At 37.4% G+C, this 19,786-nt stretch overlaps 1 protein-coding gene across 3 annotated transcripts in view; it reads right to left on the reverse strand.

The window, feature by feature from the left end:
- The window catches only part of LOC132924096 (serine-rich adhesin for platelets-like), a 28,967-nt gene extending 16,250 nt beyond the window's left edge, over positions 1 to 12,717 (reverse strand). For 2 of the 3 annotated variants that reach the window (XM_060988198.1, XM_060988197.1), the window contains exons 1-2: positions 11,148 to 12,717; positions 6,607 to 7,950 (exon numbers count right to left, since the gene is read on the reverse strand). In XM_060988198.1, the coding sequence (XP_060844181.1) occupies positions 6,607 to 7,950; positions 11,148 to 11,621 (1,818 nt within the window). In that variant the 5' untranslated portion in view covers positions 11,622 to 12,717. The remainder of the gene's footprint in view (positions 1 to 6,606; positions 7,951 to 11,147) is intronic. The other variant, XM_060988196.1, reaches the window with a different exon arrangement.
- Between the last annotated feature and the right edge of the window lie 7,069 nt (positions 12,718 to 19,786).

The following is a 19,786-nucleotide window of genomic DNA, read 5'->3' on the forward strand; positions in this document are numbered from 1 at the left end:
CGATAAAGTGGTAGCCGTAGGGGTGAAATAATTTTTTAAGAGTGGCGGACGAAGTATAGTGTCGTGTGAAAGATTGCAGTGTATACGGTAGCAAACGGCTTTCTAAGGCGGTGGTTGTAAGAGCCTATAGAGAAAAAATAAAACTGCTCTGTTGGTGGCGGAAATGGTAGTAGATTGGTAACGACGATGGTGGGGGTGGTGGAAGAGCACAGTAGAGGCAGTAGCGTTGATGACGTCGGCTGCTGCCGCCGCAGGGTATAGCTTTAGCTGTTGTATAGTAATATTGGGCAGGACGGTAATGGAAGTACGTATAGAGCATGCGGAATGGGGTAGGTATATAGTGTAGTAGTGGAAGTGTAGAGGAACGTGGCTAGAGGAGAGGGGCGGTTTTGTGTGTCCCAGGGGCGGTGGTAAGGAGAGGAAACGACTATACGAAGAAGGACTGACAGCTGGTGCTGTTACGGCTGCGACGGTGGTAGCGATGGAAGAGGTAAGGGGAACTTTGTCGGCAACAAGGGTCTACTACTACTACCACTGCTGCTGCTGTTATACTGCCGTGAATCGGGGTGACGGGAGTGTAGAAAGAGTGAAAGAGAAGGGGAAGTGTTCCCAGTTTTGGAGAACGGCGGTATAGTAGGTATCTACCTTCCGCCACCGTCACCCCAACCACCACCACTACACCCTTGCATCGTACCACCGACTGACCGGCTGCCCGGCTGGACGACAACGACAACTACGACGACGACGACGACGACGACGACGTATTACCTTTTGAGTTCCCTCCGCACACCTTATCAATGGTAAAGATCCTTTTCCGGCTCAGAATACATTTCTCTACAACGTAGGTCCAAACCTACCTGGTTATTATTATAATTATATTCCACAAACCGTAATGACGTTTTGGAAAGCGAGCGCGACTCAGCGCCGATACGTGGTTGTCGTCGGGTGCTGTTGTAGCAGCTGTATAGACATAACCGGACAGACTCTCGAGCATATATTATATATACATAGTATAGCGTACTGCGATAGTGTCATGAGTGTGCACAACCCGTCAACAAATATTATAGTAAAATCGTACTATATATATCTATATATATGTATACATAGTATTACAAGAGTAACGAAATAGAAGGGTAGGTACGATTCGCGCAGTAGTAAAGGGAACGAGAGTGAGTGGCATATAACCGAGGGGGTGGTTGGCGGAGGGTAGTAAAAAGAAGAAGGAATGCGTGAGTGTATGTGTGTGCACGTGTGTATGTGTGTGTGTGTGCGCGCGTAAGGATAACGAGTACGAGGCAGGCAGACAAGTTGAGACGCGGGTGTGTAGGGATCGGGGGTGGTCGTCCGTTTTTAGAGCGGCATGCGGTATATACGGTGCGAGTGTGTTTAGCGGCGGAGGGTGTGACAAGGGTATCGACGGTGGCGAGAGGGTTAGTGCGCGGAGTGGTGTAGTAAGTAAGGGTCCCGTTACCCGCACTCCCGCACACGCACACGTCACCCTCGCTGTACGTACCAAAAGACTCGACGACGAGTGTGTGTGTGTGTATGTGTGTACGGTGGGTCCCATATATGTGCACCTCTATGTATGTATATATATATATATCTGTTGTAGAGTATAGCAGCAGTACCCCGCGCGCGTAAACGACCCCGACCACCGCCACTGTAGCTTTACTATATCCTCTATAAACCCTCCGTCTACCAAACCCCCCGTCACCGACACCACCGCTCCGGGGCACTATATCGGACCCGTTGTACTGTAAGGTCGAAGCAAACGAAAAAAAATACGTGTCCGGAAACGTATATATAAAAAAAAAACGTGCGCATATACGAGTCGAGAATGAGAAACGTATAGCAAAAGATAGATGAGAGAGAGAAATGCGCTTTAAACTTGGCGCTTACACATTTATAATAAAAATAGGCCGGTTTACTAACGGGAGTGTAACGTGCGTATGTGTGTGTGTGTGTGTGTGTGTGTGTAGCAGTGGGTAAAAGTGTGCAGGACTGTACAGTAGTGTGATCGTGTATAATAGTGAAAAACGCTTCTCCCAATACGTGCATATATGGACATATTGAAGCGCACGTGTTCGCCATCATCCCTATAATCGTCTACCCCTTGCCGCCTCGGCGGTCGCACCGTCTACCATTGTTAAGTGAATGTAGAACCGAAAATGTGTGAATTTGAAATTATCGTTGCCGTTACGAATACGGCCGTGTATCTTTCGGTTACCGATGCGTTCACCTATCATAGATACCTACACATAATAACGTAGCCACTTCGTGAAATCTATCTTCTCGTGAAAATTGGTCGACTCAATGAAATGGAAACGTCTTTTTCACACTTCGTAAAATACGAAAATATTTCACGAAACGGTCACTTTTTCGTGAAATGGACACTCCGATTTGACATCGTGTAATTTTTTCACGATGCGGTCATTCACTTTGTAAAATAAAAAGTTTAAATTAATAATCCTTAATATTTATATGTCATATTATTCAACATAAAAGAAGTTTTACACGATGTAAAATATATTAAGTTGTTTTTGTATAAAAATATGTCAAGTTAAACAAAGTAATATTAATAAATATTAAGACATATTAAAAGTATAAATAAATATAAATGCTTATTTGAAAAAATAAAAAAATAAATATGTAGTTAAAAAATATTTATTAAATTATGTGGATTAGGTATAACTATAGTTAGTAGTTATGGATATTAAATTACGTAACGCCGTGTGTTGAACAAAGATACAAAATAACATTCGCCGCAATTCACGAAATGTACAAGTTTTTATTTCTTCGTACAATATAGAATGCCATTATATCATTAAGTTTCTAATCGTACAATATTAATCAATATGTATACTTTATAATTGTTATAAGTAAAGATAATTCATTTTGGAAAATATTTTTCTTAAAACCTTATCCAAACACGATATTGACTGATAATATTATTACATTTATAAAAATAATGACATTTTTAAAATGATTTAAGTACTTGTACGTTGAACAAAATATAATAAAAAGTTTATAAATATATACTTTTCCCAAAATATGACGAAATACCTATTTACGAAAATATTCAAAGTTCAACTTTGTATTATATTCAACATAAAAAAGTCAAGAGACCGAATACTACTTATTACTAAATAATAATAATGATAAAAAAAATAATATTAATAATAATTGAGTGCTGTAAATATTTTGTTTCACAAATTGAATGATCATATCGTGAAAAAAATTATGCAATGTCAAATTGGAGTGATCGTTTTTTAGCGACTGTTTCGTAAAATATTTTCGTATCTCACAAAGTGTGAAAAACCTATTTCCACTTCATGAAATAGATAGCTTTTCATGAAAAGATCGATTTCACGAAGTGGCTACGACATATATACCTTTTGTTACTCAAGCGAACGACACTCAGGTATAGATAGTGGGCGAGGACTGAGGACGACAGGTGCAATGTAGGGAAGTATATGTATGTGAAAGTGTGTACATCACACCATACCTTAGTAACAGTGGGTGAAAAAAAACCAATAATAAATAAACACGGACATTTTCCAAAGGGATGGGGGGCACGAGCCACGACCATACTCGTGAACACTATACCTACAAAATACGACGATAACGCGTGCGAGCGAGCGAGGGGACGACGTACACACATGATCGTTAGTATTCCAGTTTATGTCAATGAGGGCGCCGGTGGTAAGTGAGTGTGAAAAATAGAGGGTCTTATAAAGGTTTCAGCAATTATTTCATTAAATATACTTTTATACGTCTAAAAAAAAACTTCAATAAATATTCAAATGCATGCAAATACACTTGACGCGTTTGTGTAAACGTGATTAAAATAGCACACGAGGCCGCGATATTTTTTTTTTTTTTGTTACTAAATAGGCACATTATTAAAACTCGTATATTTGTGTAAATACACGTTTATAGTATTCACTATTCAGCATAGAAACGTACTATTCAAGTTTACAGATTTAACGTTTTTCGGTTACTTGATTTTAATTTGATGTCTAAATAATATGTAGAAAAGCTGTAACATGCAAACAAATATTTTGATCCGGGTTTATCACATGGTTTCTCTACATAACAAATTTTATCTTTAAATTAAACTAACTGAAAAATATACGTATAGATATGTATTTACGTATTATTTTTTTTATATTATTTTTTTGTTATTGTATACCATACAATTAAATTTGTCATTTATTCGTAGTTCATTCGATGAATTAAAACAATTATAAACAATTATTTTATGTATTATTATTTATTTTTTTATTATTGTACTAATGTACTATTATCATTATATTTATGTACGTAATATATGATTATATTTAATCAATTTAAGTAAAAACGAGAATTCATGATTATTGTCTTGACGAAATCGCAATTTAATCACGAGCTTATAGATTTTGGAATGGGATATTGGATTTTCGTTTGTTTAGATGTCGCTTAAACTTAAAAACAGTTGCTACAATTTGGACAATACGAGTAAACACACCGAAATAAGCCAGTCAGCTACAGCTGCTGTCAGTATACACAAAGCATATTGATGCTTTAGTGGCGGTGATCGTGAGTTAGGTGTACACATCCGGAAAAGACGGTCGAAATAAGAAAAACGCACTATGGTAGTAACCAAGTGACCGTTGCATGAGGGGGAAGTTGTTTACGGAGGCGGTATCCGGTGGTAGTGGTGGAGTTGGATTAGTTTTCGAAGCTCGTCGACCAAGGTTAGGACTAGGCTGGCAAAACGGGGAGGTGAAAAGGCCACGTTGCAGTGACGGTAGTGGTGTGTGGGCAAGGGAGGTTTGTGCCCATGTCAAAGTAAACAGTGGAGGAGGTGGTGGTGGCCAATGAATGGTGGAAGAGTGGTTGAAGGAAGAGAGAGAGGATTGATGGGACCAAACGTGTGTGCCTCTGACTATTACTACACATAGTATTCGGGGGTCGGGGTAGATAGTAGAAAGACATACACACACACACGCACATCCATACTTTCCCCAGGATGCGTGAGTGTACGTGTATGTGTGATGGTGAGAGGAAAGTGGTAGAGAGTAAGCCTTGAGTGAACGAAGTAGAGAGGTTTTGCCTCAGGGGTTTGTGTAGATGGCTGCCACCGAACAGTGATGGGTATGCGGTCCGTAGAGAGGTAGTGGTAGTAGCGGTGGAGGTGTGATGGCTACGCGAAGAGACTACACACGCACAAAATATATATATATATATATTGTGTATGTGTATATATATATAAACCCATATATATATATAGGTCGGCGGATAAGGCCTGTGTGGCTGGCAGGCGGTAAGGTGGGTGGGTGGGTAGTAGCGCGCAAAAGAGGAGCACACACAAAACCAGGCTGGGCGGTGTTACAGTCGACGGGGCTTTTGTCGGCGGCTAGCGGAGAGGAAGGGCACAAACGAAATAAGAGGAACACGGTGGCGTCGATGGAAAGGACTGTGGAATGGTGGTGAAGTGAGGAGACTAAAACCCCAAAGCGACGCGAGGAGGACTTTGTCGGGTCCGCTGCCGATTTCGTATATGTAGTGAATAGGGAAAGCGGAGGGGGATAGCGTGATAGTGGTGTGGGTGGTGATGAGCGGTGAGGGTAGAGTATCCTGATCGTGACCGACTGCGGAGAAGGCGGTGAAGAGAAACGCTCTCGCGCGTGTATATATATATATAATACGTGGGTCGACAAGGGGAGGTTTTTGGTGAAACGACTGCGGTGCGTATGGCAGAGGGTAGTAGTGGTGGCGGTAGTAGTACCGAATACCCACCACCCGCTTGTTAGCCGAGGGTGGTGTACCCCGTAGCACTCGGCCTGTGCACCGCGTCACGCCGCCGTCAAAGTCCCACCACTACTCACCTCTATACACTCTCACTATACTACTACGCACACTACTACCCGCCTTCCATGTCGGTGCTTGCCACCACCCTTGTCGTCTCATACTCGCCACCATCCCTGCCTCTGGTGCTTTTTTCCCTTTTTTTTTCTTCTTCCTTCCGGCCCAAATCCCCAAATCCCTACTACCCTCTAACGCTACCGCCGTCACTATACACACCCTTCCGCCGCCACTACCGCCGACACACTAATGTGCTCTGGTGCTGCTGCTACCGTTCTCACCCTCTCCCCCGATCATCATCAGTCGTAATATCCTCAAAGCTCCATCGGCTCTCGGCAGTGTAGGCGACACGCACACACACGATCGCAACCGGCTCTGCTGCTGCTACGATCGCCCATCGTAATAACAGCGTAGTAGTAGTAGTAGTAGTAGTCGCATTTCCTTTAACCTTACTCGGTCGACCTATCGTCCGTCATCCATCTTCCTCAGTCTTTTCCTTTCCTTTTCTCGGCCTTTCTCTTCCCCCTCCCATTTGCGGCTCGTCCTATTACGTACAAGCGTGCACCACTCTCTCTACCACGAATATAGTACTGATTTTGCCAAGGCCCAATTTGGCGTTGGTGTCAAACTAAGCGTGCAATAAAATCGCAACGCATTTATAATATTCGCGCAATGGAAATATGTTACTCGCGTGATTATTGTATATGGTACCACTAATATGAATATAATAATATGTATGTTGTATTATAATAGCCTTACCTGGTTTTCGTCTGATTCGTTCACTTCAGTTCTGTCGATTTCAGTGAATTCTTCTTGTACTTCCGGTAATCCTTCCATCACGATGTTCCTCGATAAAGCGTCCTCGGCAATTATTTGACCATTGTCACCATCACAACAGTTTATATCCGCCACCGTTGTTTTTACAGCCACCGTCACCACAGATGCCGCTTTATCATAGAAATCGTCATCGTTATTGTTATTTTTACGATCACCCATTCCTTCACCCAGTCTTTTTTGTATTTTAGCCGGTTTAGGACCTTCATATTCCTCATCTATCTCTCCCCCTCCAACTTTTTCTACTATCATTGCGTTATGTTGTTCGTCTATAATACTTCCATCAGCCTCTTCGTTAACACAAATACTAACATCATCATTACCACTGTCTCTATAACTATTTCTAACCACCTCATAATCACAATCACGATCACTCATCGACGTGTCACCCTCTCCATAATTACTTCCACGACGTCCTAATGACGACCGGTTCAAACGTTTTGGCCGAATACGTCGACGCCTTACGCGTTTACGTTTGTAAAAAAAATCATCTGCGACAACGGACGGAGATGACGACGATCGGATAGTCGTTTGCCTAGGGGAAACTGTTAATAGTGGTGACGAAGATAAGTCTAATGGTTGCATGTTACTGTTGACACTACTAAAATCACTACCACCCACACTCACGCTTAATCTGCTGCCGTTACTGCACACTCCCCATTTCGACCACCAACCACCACTCGATCTACTGACTCCACTGCCCGTTTCCGTACGGGACGACAACGACGATGACGATGACGACAATATTAGCGTGCAGCTGCTATTGCTACTATTTTTCAAAGTGCTACTGCCCGAGCTCGAGTTACCAGGTGTAGAAGTAGCGGCGGTGGGGACTTCTATGACTTGGCAAGGCTGTCGAACGTTACGCTTCAACGGAACCGTGCGTTTACGTTTATTACCACGCTTCGTTGTTGCCACCACAGCTATTTGATATTCGTTATTCGTAACGTTCTCCTTGTCAGCCCCCATGGCTATTTCAGGTGTGACAATTGAGTGCGTACCACCAGCAGAATTAGGTTTTGTGGCACTGCTGTTTTCCTCATTCTGTTTCACCGGAGTGGAACATGCGAACTTCGATGACGACCATTGCTCTACGTTAGCGCAGTGAAAAAATTCAACGTTGGTAACGGCAAGTGGAGTCTGGTGTGCACTTTCAACCGATGCGTCGACGGTAGGCGCCGATGTAGGGTTACTAGTACTGCACTGAGGACATCCCATTAAAAACGCAGTCACTGCCTCCCTTGGTAAAAAAGCGTATGTTTCCATAATCTGCGAAAGAAAGAGATTTTTGATAATAATAATAATCTATAGTAACGCGTAGTCTAGTCTATTGTGATATTGGTGTATATACAAGAATACGGTGTTTGTCATGTTATTTTTTTAAATACATTTTTAATATAATGAAAAAGCTTAAAAATATAATACTGTTCAATTGTTATTTGTATTCATAAAAATGTTGTGCTATTAATTATTATGTATTTGTATAAATAAAACTTTTATTAGTAATAACATTTGTATTAGATTTTAATAATTTATATTTATATAGATATTCATTTATGTATACACGTATAAACATTTAAATAATTTAACACACAGTTACATGACATACGTATATAATATATATATATATATTTGTACATTTATTAGAGTTGAAACTGCTTTAAGTTAGAAAACTGAACCAAACTTTAGGTGTTTGGTTTGAGTTTGGAAGTTGAACTTATAGTTTTAAAAATCTAAAACCAAACCAAAATCGAACAAAAAGTTAAAAATCTTACAGTTAATCTAAACTACAAAATAGTTCGAATTCCAAAGAAATGTGAAAACTAAAAAAAAATTCGAACATGTCAAACATTGCTAACAACTAACAAGAAAATATGCTTCTGATATTTATTTTTAAAATGTACATTGTCTATTACTTATTTTAGATGTAAAATATACCAGTAAATATCATTTTTTAAATGATGAGTTGAAAGTACATTTTAGTTGTAAATAGTTGTAATAGTCATTTTCAATACGTATGGTATAGTTTTAAAAATATTTTGACTGTTTTTGAGTTTAAAGACTTTTAAAGATTTTTGGTGTAATTTATATGTTTTTAACGTAAAAACTTACAGAAATTTAAAAAAATTGAGCATAAATCAACAAAAAAAAATTATAATTATTTTTGTCCAAATCGTTAAAAACGTAAAAATTAGCAAATTATTTTGTAGTTAAAAATTCATTTTTAATATTCATACTTTAGATTTTAAAATTAAATTCAAAGTTCTTATTAAAAGTTATGCAATCTATACTAAAAAAAATGTGTATAGGAAAATCAAATTAATTTTTATGAACGTTTAAAATTTAAATGTTAACGACATTGCGTATTCATTGGTAAAATAACTGCCTGTATGATCCTCAAATTATTTTTACTATTTTTTGTAAATTTTAATTTAGAATCAAATTATAATTGTAAATATTTGAAATTTTCATCAAATATCTATATTATCTCTTGAGATATTAATAATTATGACTATAATTTGATAAAGAACAATTTTTGATTTTTTTTCCTATTAATATTGATAAAAAATATTTACTTGCTAAAAATTCTTGAAAATTTAAAACAAAACTTAAGTTGTTTTTATTTCCGTATAAAAATATAAAAATATTTACACTCAATTTTTTTTCTATGCATTTGATGTTCAAATGTTGACAAAACTCACGAAAACTTAGAAACTACAAATAATATTTTATATTAAACTATTGTAAAATGTTTAATTCATAGTGGTTAAGTTTTAAAATTGAATACAATATTTCTCATTGTACGTATAATGGTTATAATTTTAGTATAAAAATCTGATTTGCTTAAACATATGATTAATAATTTCAATTAAAAATCATAATATTATATTATAAGTTCGATCCATTTCTCAACGTTTATGTATACGTACGTAATATGAATTATACTACTCATTATTGTAGGCTAAACAATAATTAATTCTTATAATTAAAATTTATTTTTATGAACTGCAAAAATAAAATGATTTTATTTATATTAACCAGAATTATTCAATATGGATTTTCTTGATTATATAAAATAAAAGACTTATATATATGTACAGTTATAATATTTAATGAAACTAAACTACACTTATGTTCCATGGTCTAATTAATGTTTTACAAGAAAACCGATTAAGTATTGTATTTAGTTTGAATAGTACAGGGAAAGAAGAGTAATTGTCCATTTTTTGCCAATTTAGAAATAATGGTACTATTATGTATTATATTGAGAATTCGGGACATTTATCGAATGTTGAAATCCATTCAGTGAGAAAAGATTTCAGTTTGCTGATATTATTAAAGGTAAAAGATTCAATATACAGGGCAGAAAAGATTGTAATCCATGCGGCTGTCGGGGAGAAAGATTAAAGTCACTCTCGGAGAAGACTACAATCTTTTTGCCCTGTACATATAATCTTATATAGCCTAAATAATATTAAATTTTAATACCGACTGTCTACAAAGAGCCCCACCAACATGTATACATTGAACTTGATCAAGTAATGATGATACATTTTTCCTCTTTACGTAACGCCAAAAAAAATAACGAATTATTTAACTTAGTTAATAATAAATTTAAACGTTGAAACTAAATTTTAATTTTTTACTCGTTAATGTTTATGATATAGTTTATTTTATACATAGGTTAGATACTATATTATTATGTATACAATAAGAGATCTAACAAAAGTAAAAGACAATTGAAGTTTAGTATTTAGTTGTTTAAGTGCAACACTTTTAAAATGTACATCTCATTAAAATTCATAGGTTAAACATGTTACTACATATATTATATAATTAACTTTATAAAAATTAGTAGGTAACTAGACTTTTGAATTTGGAGGACTTGCGTGGTCCACCTAACATTATTTTTACACACATTATTAATTAATATAATGAGGTATTTAATAGCCTTTTTCAATTTTATTGTTAATTTGTTTGGGACATAAAATATCATTATATTTATGTACGGCGTAACTATAAACCATATCCACTGTGTACTGATTGACAGCAGAGCGGAGAGTAATCATATATCAACTCTTTGGCTTATTTTTGTCCATTAATTTTTTATAAATTATAGTTGGAATAAAAAAAGAATGTTTTCTGTGTAATTTTTAATTTTTCAAATAAGTCAAGTTGATTGGTAACAATAAAATACATGGTATTATATCGATGACATTTATTTATTTATTGCTTTCGCATGTAAGTATTGTACATAATTAATGATGTATTTAGAATTAATTATTTAGAATTTTTTTTTTGTCATAACATCAGTAGAGAATATAGACAACAATTCATACCATCCTATCCCGCTTAAAAAATCTAAGCTCGCCACTGATTGAAGGTGTTTCAAAAACGAAGTTACGTTATATACATTCAGATCCAGGCGGTAACTATAATATTATATTATATTGGTAGGTACTCACCATCCGGTGTGTACGCTTTTGTCCCGAGTGTCGCGCCGAAACACCTCCTCCGCTGCAGTGCACTCTGTATATTATGTCGAAGAACTCGTCGACCACGGCCACCTTCTTGTAGCTAAAGTGCTGCTGCTGTTGCTGCTGCCTGGACCCGCTACCCGTCTGCATCGTTGCCGCGACCGTCGTACCGCCGTTCCTGGTGTCCACCACATACAAAACGTCCGAGTCGTCCGCTTGTGCCGCCGTGCCCGACGACGTCGGTCTTCCCATCCGGAACCCCTTGGCCCGCACCCAGAACCGGAACTTTGAGTTGTCCGCCGCGCGCCGCAACTCGCCCCTGACTGCGCGCACAATTTGCTCATACTTGGCCCGGCCGACTATCTTGGCTCGGCAACCCGGCCCGTCGTACTGCTTGCGGACCCACTCGGCGTACCACCGTCTGTGCTGCTCCTCGTACTGTTCCTGCTGTTGGTCTGCCATCGCCAAGACCGCTGATTATACAGCAGCTGAATCAGAAACAAAACGTTTTCGTTGAAAAAACATAAGACCTACGAGTAACGGCGTGTGAACCGTGTTCCAGACGAATGTTAATCGCTATTAAATAAATACGAAACTAAACAATAATATTAATAATAATATGTATAAAATGAAAAACAACTACGAATACGATAAATAATAGCTTAAAATAATAATAATAGTAATAATAAATAGTTTAGCGAATAAAATAATAATTGTATATCAAATCTGCTCTGCGAGTGATTTCCACAAATATTGTACGACAGCGTGTAGAATTGGTGCACTATATAATAATATTATATATATATAATATATAATATTATGTTATGTATATAAACGTGTGTGTGATTTATTATACGACGAAAAGCCAGCGGCAGCTACACAATACAGCTTGGTTATTTGAAAAAACAAGTCGTGCAGTTTTCCGTTCTATACACCTGAAACACAAACATCGGTCAGAAATGATATAAATAAATTCAACAGATCAATTAAAACACGATAATTATTATTGTCGTATAAAATGCTATAATATAATTAATATATATTATATAAATATAATATGAATATTGAAGTAAAACTTCGGAGAATATTGTGATCTGCTGAAAATCAAGACGATAATAATATTATATTAATGACGGACTGCTGTAATCGGCACGTAAATCGAATTAATAAATAAAACTAATAAAAAAACGTCTTGAAAATAAAAGCACGTTAAACGAAAAAAATAAAAAATAAAAATAAGTATCGGAAACCGCGATTTCGCTGCACGATCGGTGTCGGATTCACGTGACCCGACAAACGAGCGCGGATTCGCAATAATTATTTATACTATAAATTATTATTAACGGTCGGCGGCGGCCGTGCCAAAAAATTTCAAACGGCCTCCAAAACGAACACACGAAAAACAACAAAAAAAATTCCAAAGTCATGTGTTAGATATAATATATATAGTCAACAATGATCTCGCGAGCGAGTGGCACGACGAATAATTTATTATATTATCGCCGCTGTAATAATATTATAGCTATGCGTGTCGGGTCCAGCGACTGTACAGACTGAACGGAAGACGCGCCGCCGAGAAGAGCTGATTGAATCGGTCGTCCCGGTACCAGCGGACGCCCCCAACCGTCACCCCCTCCCCCCGCGGCGGGGACAGAAAAAATTACAATAGTAAAAAGACGGCCGGCCGACCAACCAACGAGCGAGTAGCCCCCCCGCAAACTCAACATGGCTACAAGAACCGGACCACTGCAGTTGGGTCGCCGCCGCCGCCGCCGCTGCCGAGAGGCACCACCTCCGCCACTTACCTGCAGCGAGGCGGGTACATAATATTATAATGATATTATTATAGTCGTTACGCGTGCGGACGACCGCGCGCCGCGGTAACCGGTTCCGTCCCGTCCGCGGGTCCCACGTCGTCCCGGTAACGGTATATAATATAATATACGACAATACATCATACTGTATTATTATTATGTTATATATATATATATTATATTATCGTGTGGCGTATATGGCCGACTGTGTGTGTGTGTGTGTGTGTGTTGGCTCGTCACACGGCGGTCCGCGCGGACGGCTTTTCGCAACGACTGTTTTCCATCGCGACAGTGTGCGCTGTTATAATAATATGTAATACGTTGCGCAACGTATGTTATTCGTTATATTATTATTATATTGATAAATATATTATAATAATATGCCACCTCTGTGCCGCCGCACCTCAATAATACATAACGTATGCAGCGCGGCGTAAGGGGGACTGTATTTATATGTATATTATGTGTGTGGGTTATGCGCGCGCGCTATGTACTAATACTTTACCGATCGAGAGTGCGTTTATAGCGAATATTCCAATTGAAAACAAACGTTTTAACGACGTTACGCATTAATTAAATTCAGTAATCGTCGTTTGATAATAATATAATCAACACATTTTATTAACAACACTATATATACATATATATATATTATTATAATATAAACGTGAACACGTAATATACGAACAGATGAGTATATATATACGCGGGAAAACAATACTCTGCTGATGCCGCTGCTGTTGCGGGGGACTATATTATTATCTATATATGTATCGCGATGATGCGCGCGCATTTGTATTGTTGTTGTTGTTGTTGTTGTTATTATATTATAAACGGTTAACGCGCGCGATATATAGTATATAGACGATATAAATTATCTTCTATATATCGCGGTTAACGTTTAGATTTTTCTCCGTTTCGTCGACAACTATACAACACTATACGGCCGAGTTAGATTTTATACGGCGAAACGACTTTGAACTTTCAAAGTGTGTTGTGCGTGTATAGTGTAGAACTATACGCCGTACCTATATATATACGCAAAGACGTTCGACACGAGGCTTTTCTCAAATGTTAAGCGCGCACCGCCGCGCCGCCGCCGATCCGCCGCAAGAATTATTGCAGTTCGATAAGCCCGACCCGCGATAATACGCGCTGTGCGGCGGCCGCGTTAGTAAATGTATATAATTATTATTTGAAACTCCCGTCGGCACTAAAACCAATATTATTTTTCGATTATACACTCGAAACAATTTAACAATATATATACATTGTCTGCCACGTATATAACGTTTTCAATCTAACAAATTTCGCTGTAACGGAAGTTGGTTGAATCGCCCGTCCGCACGTATACCTACGCGCCACACACATATATTAATTTGTATATATTATTTTAATACATATATTTTAATGTCGTAATAACCGCGAACTGACCCGAATTCGCATGTGTATATGTGCGGGTCTGCAGTTATTAATTACCGACGACGTGGCCTACCTATATATAATATTGCATTGTGTATAGTATATTATTATTATTATTATTATTATTATTATTAACTGCGAATACGATTTCGGCCGAAATAATCTTTTCGTTGTTTGAAAATGGCGAAACGAACAACATCATTTCAATGTACCTACCCATTATACATATATAACTACCTACCTAATTTTAAAAATTCAGCTTCAGTACATATACGTCATATATATATATATTGTATACCTTTGGCCGCTACTGCGTAATATATATTGTACAAGGAACACGTAAATATAGTCATCGGCGTGTATTTACTTAGTCCGCTGCGTAAAGAGTTAAAATCTTAATAATAAATTAGTTTCCGTTTGAGCTTAAATTTGTAATTAGGAGCTGTACCCGTGTATTTTCTTATTTTCTCGCAATCTCAAATATATATATATATACGAACTACAATTTTAATCCCTAAAGGTACTTCCATTGCAATAAATTTGTTGTTATTATATATATTTTATTTTATTTTATTTTTTTTTTTTTTACATTATCATGCCGAACACGTAAAAACGTGCCGCGAATTTCAAAAATTGTAGATCTTTTATTGAGCTCGAAATATATTGGACCCTGCAAAACTGGCGTTATGTTTCGCAGCTATATAGGCCCCGGGCGAAAGGTATACATCGCGTGAGGCTACTATTATATACAGTGGGCGAATTTTAATCTCAATCCTATACATAAAGTTATTAATATATTTCACCCCGAGCACTGCAGTATATATATTGTCCCCCCCCACGTGTTGCCTCTGATATGGCACACACACACAATACGTACGAATACGTTTTTAGAAATATAAACTGTCCATAAATGTATTCGGAATTAATTTTAAAAACATTTAAAGTACAAAAAATAATAATAGATATATCTTATAATATATAGTATGTGTACCTATATATTTTGATGTGAAAAGAAATGAAATCCAACAAGTTGTCAAGTGATGATGATATTATTTATTTCTAATGCGAGAGAGGGTCGCTATTATACTGAAACACTATATTATTATTATGTTTGCGGTCAATATAAACTCGTGGAACGTACAAAGAACAAAAGTATAATACAATATGTACAATACGGGGAGGTCGCTTGATAAAATCCGTTTGATATTATGTCAATGTTTATGAACACTATTTTTCGTTTCAGTGAACGTTACTGCACATTAACAAATTTCTACTGTTATTTGTAGGTTGTATCTATTTATTTATGTAGCTTAATTCTAACCCGAATTCCGATTATGGTTATTCGTGATAATTATATAATTAGTTTAATAACAACTGCTATATAATATATATAAGCAATTGGTATAGTATATGTAAATTTAGTACGCAAACGCAATACACTATTATTTATTATCCAATATTTAGGCACACCGCCATCACTCGTCATATACTAGAAAACTACCTCACATAAAATATTCGTACGTATATATTCATATAGAATTTATATTGACACTCCAATTACATTTTTCCGACCAATTCAGTGTAACATGACATAATTATAAAATAAAATTATGCAATTTACAATAAAAAAAATTTGATATTTTTGGTATCGCAAACGCAATTCATTATATGTTCAAAAATTACAATTGATTAATGGTTATATATTTTCAATCAAGTATTGCGTTATGTAGTTTTTCGCGATATCCACGCTCTAATATATTGCGAATTAAGACCGAACGCGTAATCGTACAAAATATAAAGTTTTTAATAGGATTACTATAATATAATAATATAATATCCACTAATTATTGTTATAAATTTACTTATATACATTGTACACGTGTTATAAAATTATCAGCGTCATGCGACGGACCACTGGCCACATTTTACAACCACAAAAAACTACTCGTGTATATAAGTTATATATATTATAAATTATGCATTTATGAGTTTAGACTTACACTATACATATTTTGTTCTAACATCTACGAGTTTTTAAACAAATATGCTTGTGATAAATCAATATATTCTAATTTCGCTGTGTAAAGTTCTTCTCGCATAAAGTATTATATATGAACTTTAAAACAATATAATCGAGTGTAAACGCGTGATGTATGTACATACTGTACAACAGCGTCTAAAAAATTGAAATCTTTTACAAATGGGTACAGAGCGTGTTCGGATGGAAAAACGACGAATGCGCTCACGGAGTAAAGTTTTATCAAATAATTATATTATACAAAACGAGACGCATACACATTTATTTTACTCGACGAATTCCTGGTTGCCAAAATTTAATATCTAAAGACACTGTAACTGCTTATATTATAATAAATTGTTAATTATAGTAAGTATATATACTAGGTATGTAGATATAATAATAATGAAAAGCTTTAATCATTATTGTGTATAACTTTTATGTAAGCCATATATTTTTACAGCGAAATATTTTCCGATCGTATTCGTGTAAAATAATAAGTAATATGATTACTTTCACTGTATAATATAGGGATAATTATATGGGGAAAACGTGTCGATTACCTTTGGGATTATGTAGTCGATGGTGATATTTTAGCGAAAGTTTTCTAAATCGAATATTTCACTATAACACACATAATATATATATATATATTCTAAAAAATAGCCAAATGCTGTAAAGCGCCGTATAATATATTGCTATTTTCTACAATCGCTTTGCAGGAGTATTCACGCAGGCAGGTAATACGACGATCGTTTGACGTAGGTATATATATTCGTATTACGTATAGTGTCGAACAGAGACTTCTGTTTTTATTGTTAACTATTTTTTGTCAGCCACGCGTGTTTAACGTTAACTTGATTTTACGCTTAAAAAGTGCCCCCACGCATTTTTGTTGCTTATCGCATGTGTGTTCAAGAATCGATTTTGGTATACTGCGAGATAACGCCATGTACACAGCGCAAGAATCGTATCGTATAATACACACGTGTATTATATCATAAATTATATAGGCCATAGGTATTATGCATAATATTATGATCAATACATATATATATATATATATTTCTGTTGCGTCAACCTACGCGCGATATGTCTATATAATATTAAATATACACACGCCTATCCGTTGAATTAAATACATCACTTTGTGCGTATTATTCATATGTAATATATATAATAATAGGTAATACAATATAATAATTATAATAATAACTCTGTCTCCGCAGTGAATATTATAATAATATGACGTTGCGAAATCCCTGCACGGGTCGTCGGCGGGGGTAGCGCCGGACGCGGAGGTGGTGGCAGTGGTCCATTCGACGATCGCCTCGCGCGGATGACGACGCCGGTGAGAACACCCCGGACCGACCGTTCACATGACCTCTCGTCGTCTCGTCGATTATTGCGATGTGAAAACGCACATTATACTGGTCCGCGGCCGCCGATGACGAGATCGGATCGCGCATACATACATACATACATATCATACGGGTATATGTATAATGCAGCAGAATCCTGTTTATTACACATCACGCGCATTGATGATCGCGGACGACGACGTCGGCTGAATGAAAAAAGGGTTGTTGTAAAACACGAGGATGCTGAACGCGCGCATTATATTATTCGCCGATCCGGTTTGCGCCGCGGAACAGACGGACGATCGCCGCGGTCGCGGATCCCGCGGTGGACCCCGCCGCCGCGGACGGGTTTCGACCGGGTCCACTCGCGTAGTCGTCGTCGTCGTCGCCGCCGCCGCCGCCGCCACCGCGGATGAGGGGCGTACGACCGCGAACGGGATGCTGATTTCGTCGTCCTTTCCCATTGTGTCCGAATAATAGCCGCACACACACACACACACACACACGTTATATATATTATTTAAGAAGAACGCGCGTATATCACAAAGTAGGTACCTTATACGTGTATACAAATCGATCGTATAAATTATAATAAATAAATACTGGTTTCTCGGCGGCTATTCAATACCGCGTTTCATTATATTATTCTCCGCGGATTCTGCTCCACCTATAACTGGACCTTCGACTTTACACACACACACACACTCGTCCGGATTAAATTCCGTTTGCACGCGGCATTTAATACACATAATTATATATATATACCCTTATATATAGGTACGGGCGGTTACTATATATATTATAATAGAATATCGCGCGTAGGTATACGCGGGACGGAACAATCCTGTTCCACAGCATCGCCGCCGTCCGGTCGAGAGAAGACCTTTCCGATCCGAAAGCATAATTTCCCACCGTCGGTGATATAACAGACGACGACCGGTTTTTGACGTTTCTATTTTCCGTTTTGTTTTTACAGTCGGTCCGGTCAAATAATATAGGTGCGTATAAGTAATATATTATAATATATAGCTCATCGCCGCACCGTGATCTATAATATAAATCCCGTCTTCGGACCGAGCTCGAGGATGGGGTGAGCTGCAGAGGACCTGGGACGTGCGAACGGTCCTGCAGCAATACAGCGGCGGCGGTGGCGAAAATATATATATTGTATAGTAAAGTCGTGGGAATTTTTTTTTCTCCTCCGGCGATTCGCGCAGCTCCTTATTGCCAGACGATATACGTATTATACGACGTTAGTATGCACGTAATAGCAGCCCTTTTAATATATACATATATAAATAAACGTATAGGTTGCAGCTTTGCACGGCTACTTGTTGCTGTGTATTCACCTCCTGACCGCGAACTGCCACTGCTGCTGCTAAAATCCTGCATAAAATTATCGTTTCCTACCTCGCGCCGCAGCGTCCGTAGCCATACCTCACCGCCGCCGCGGGGGCGATTTACAAACACTAGTTGCTCAGGCGTGGGCGTATGGGGGTGGACGATGTAATTGTATACATATGACGCGCAAGCGCGCTTGTGTGTGTGTGTACACTTATTTTACACGGAACAGCGACGAGAATAATATAATATAATAGTTAGCATATTATATATATATATATATATATATATAGTATCACGACCCTTTCTCGAGTTTTGCATGTAAATACATTTATTTTGAACTTATGTATATATACGCACACTGTTGTTGTTAATATATAATCCGCTGATGCTGCTACTGCTGTTGTTGCTGCAGCAGGTATATATATCTGAAACACCTACGTGACGTATTGTAACGCCAATTATATGCACACACGTCATTGTGTGTGAAAATGAAAAAAAAATAATCGCAGTGTGTGATTTTATTTTTTTAAAGCTATTCATCGGATGTCCGACTCTTGAAAAAAAAACGGTCTAAACGACATCAACGTGATTTCGTCATTGTGCAGTCTGTAAATTCTGTACATAATATTATACATTCATTATCGTATTGTTAGTGCATATAGGTATACT

This window comes from Rhopalosiphum padi, chromosome 3, assembly GCF_020882245.1.
Source record: "Rhopalosiphum padi isolate XX-2018 chromosome 3, ASM2088224v1, whole genome shotgun sequence".
In the NCBI taxonomy this organism is placed as follows: Eukaryota; Metazoa; Arthropoda; class Insecta; order Hemiptera; family Aphididae; genus Rhopalosiphum; species Rhopalosiphum padi.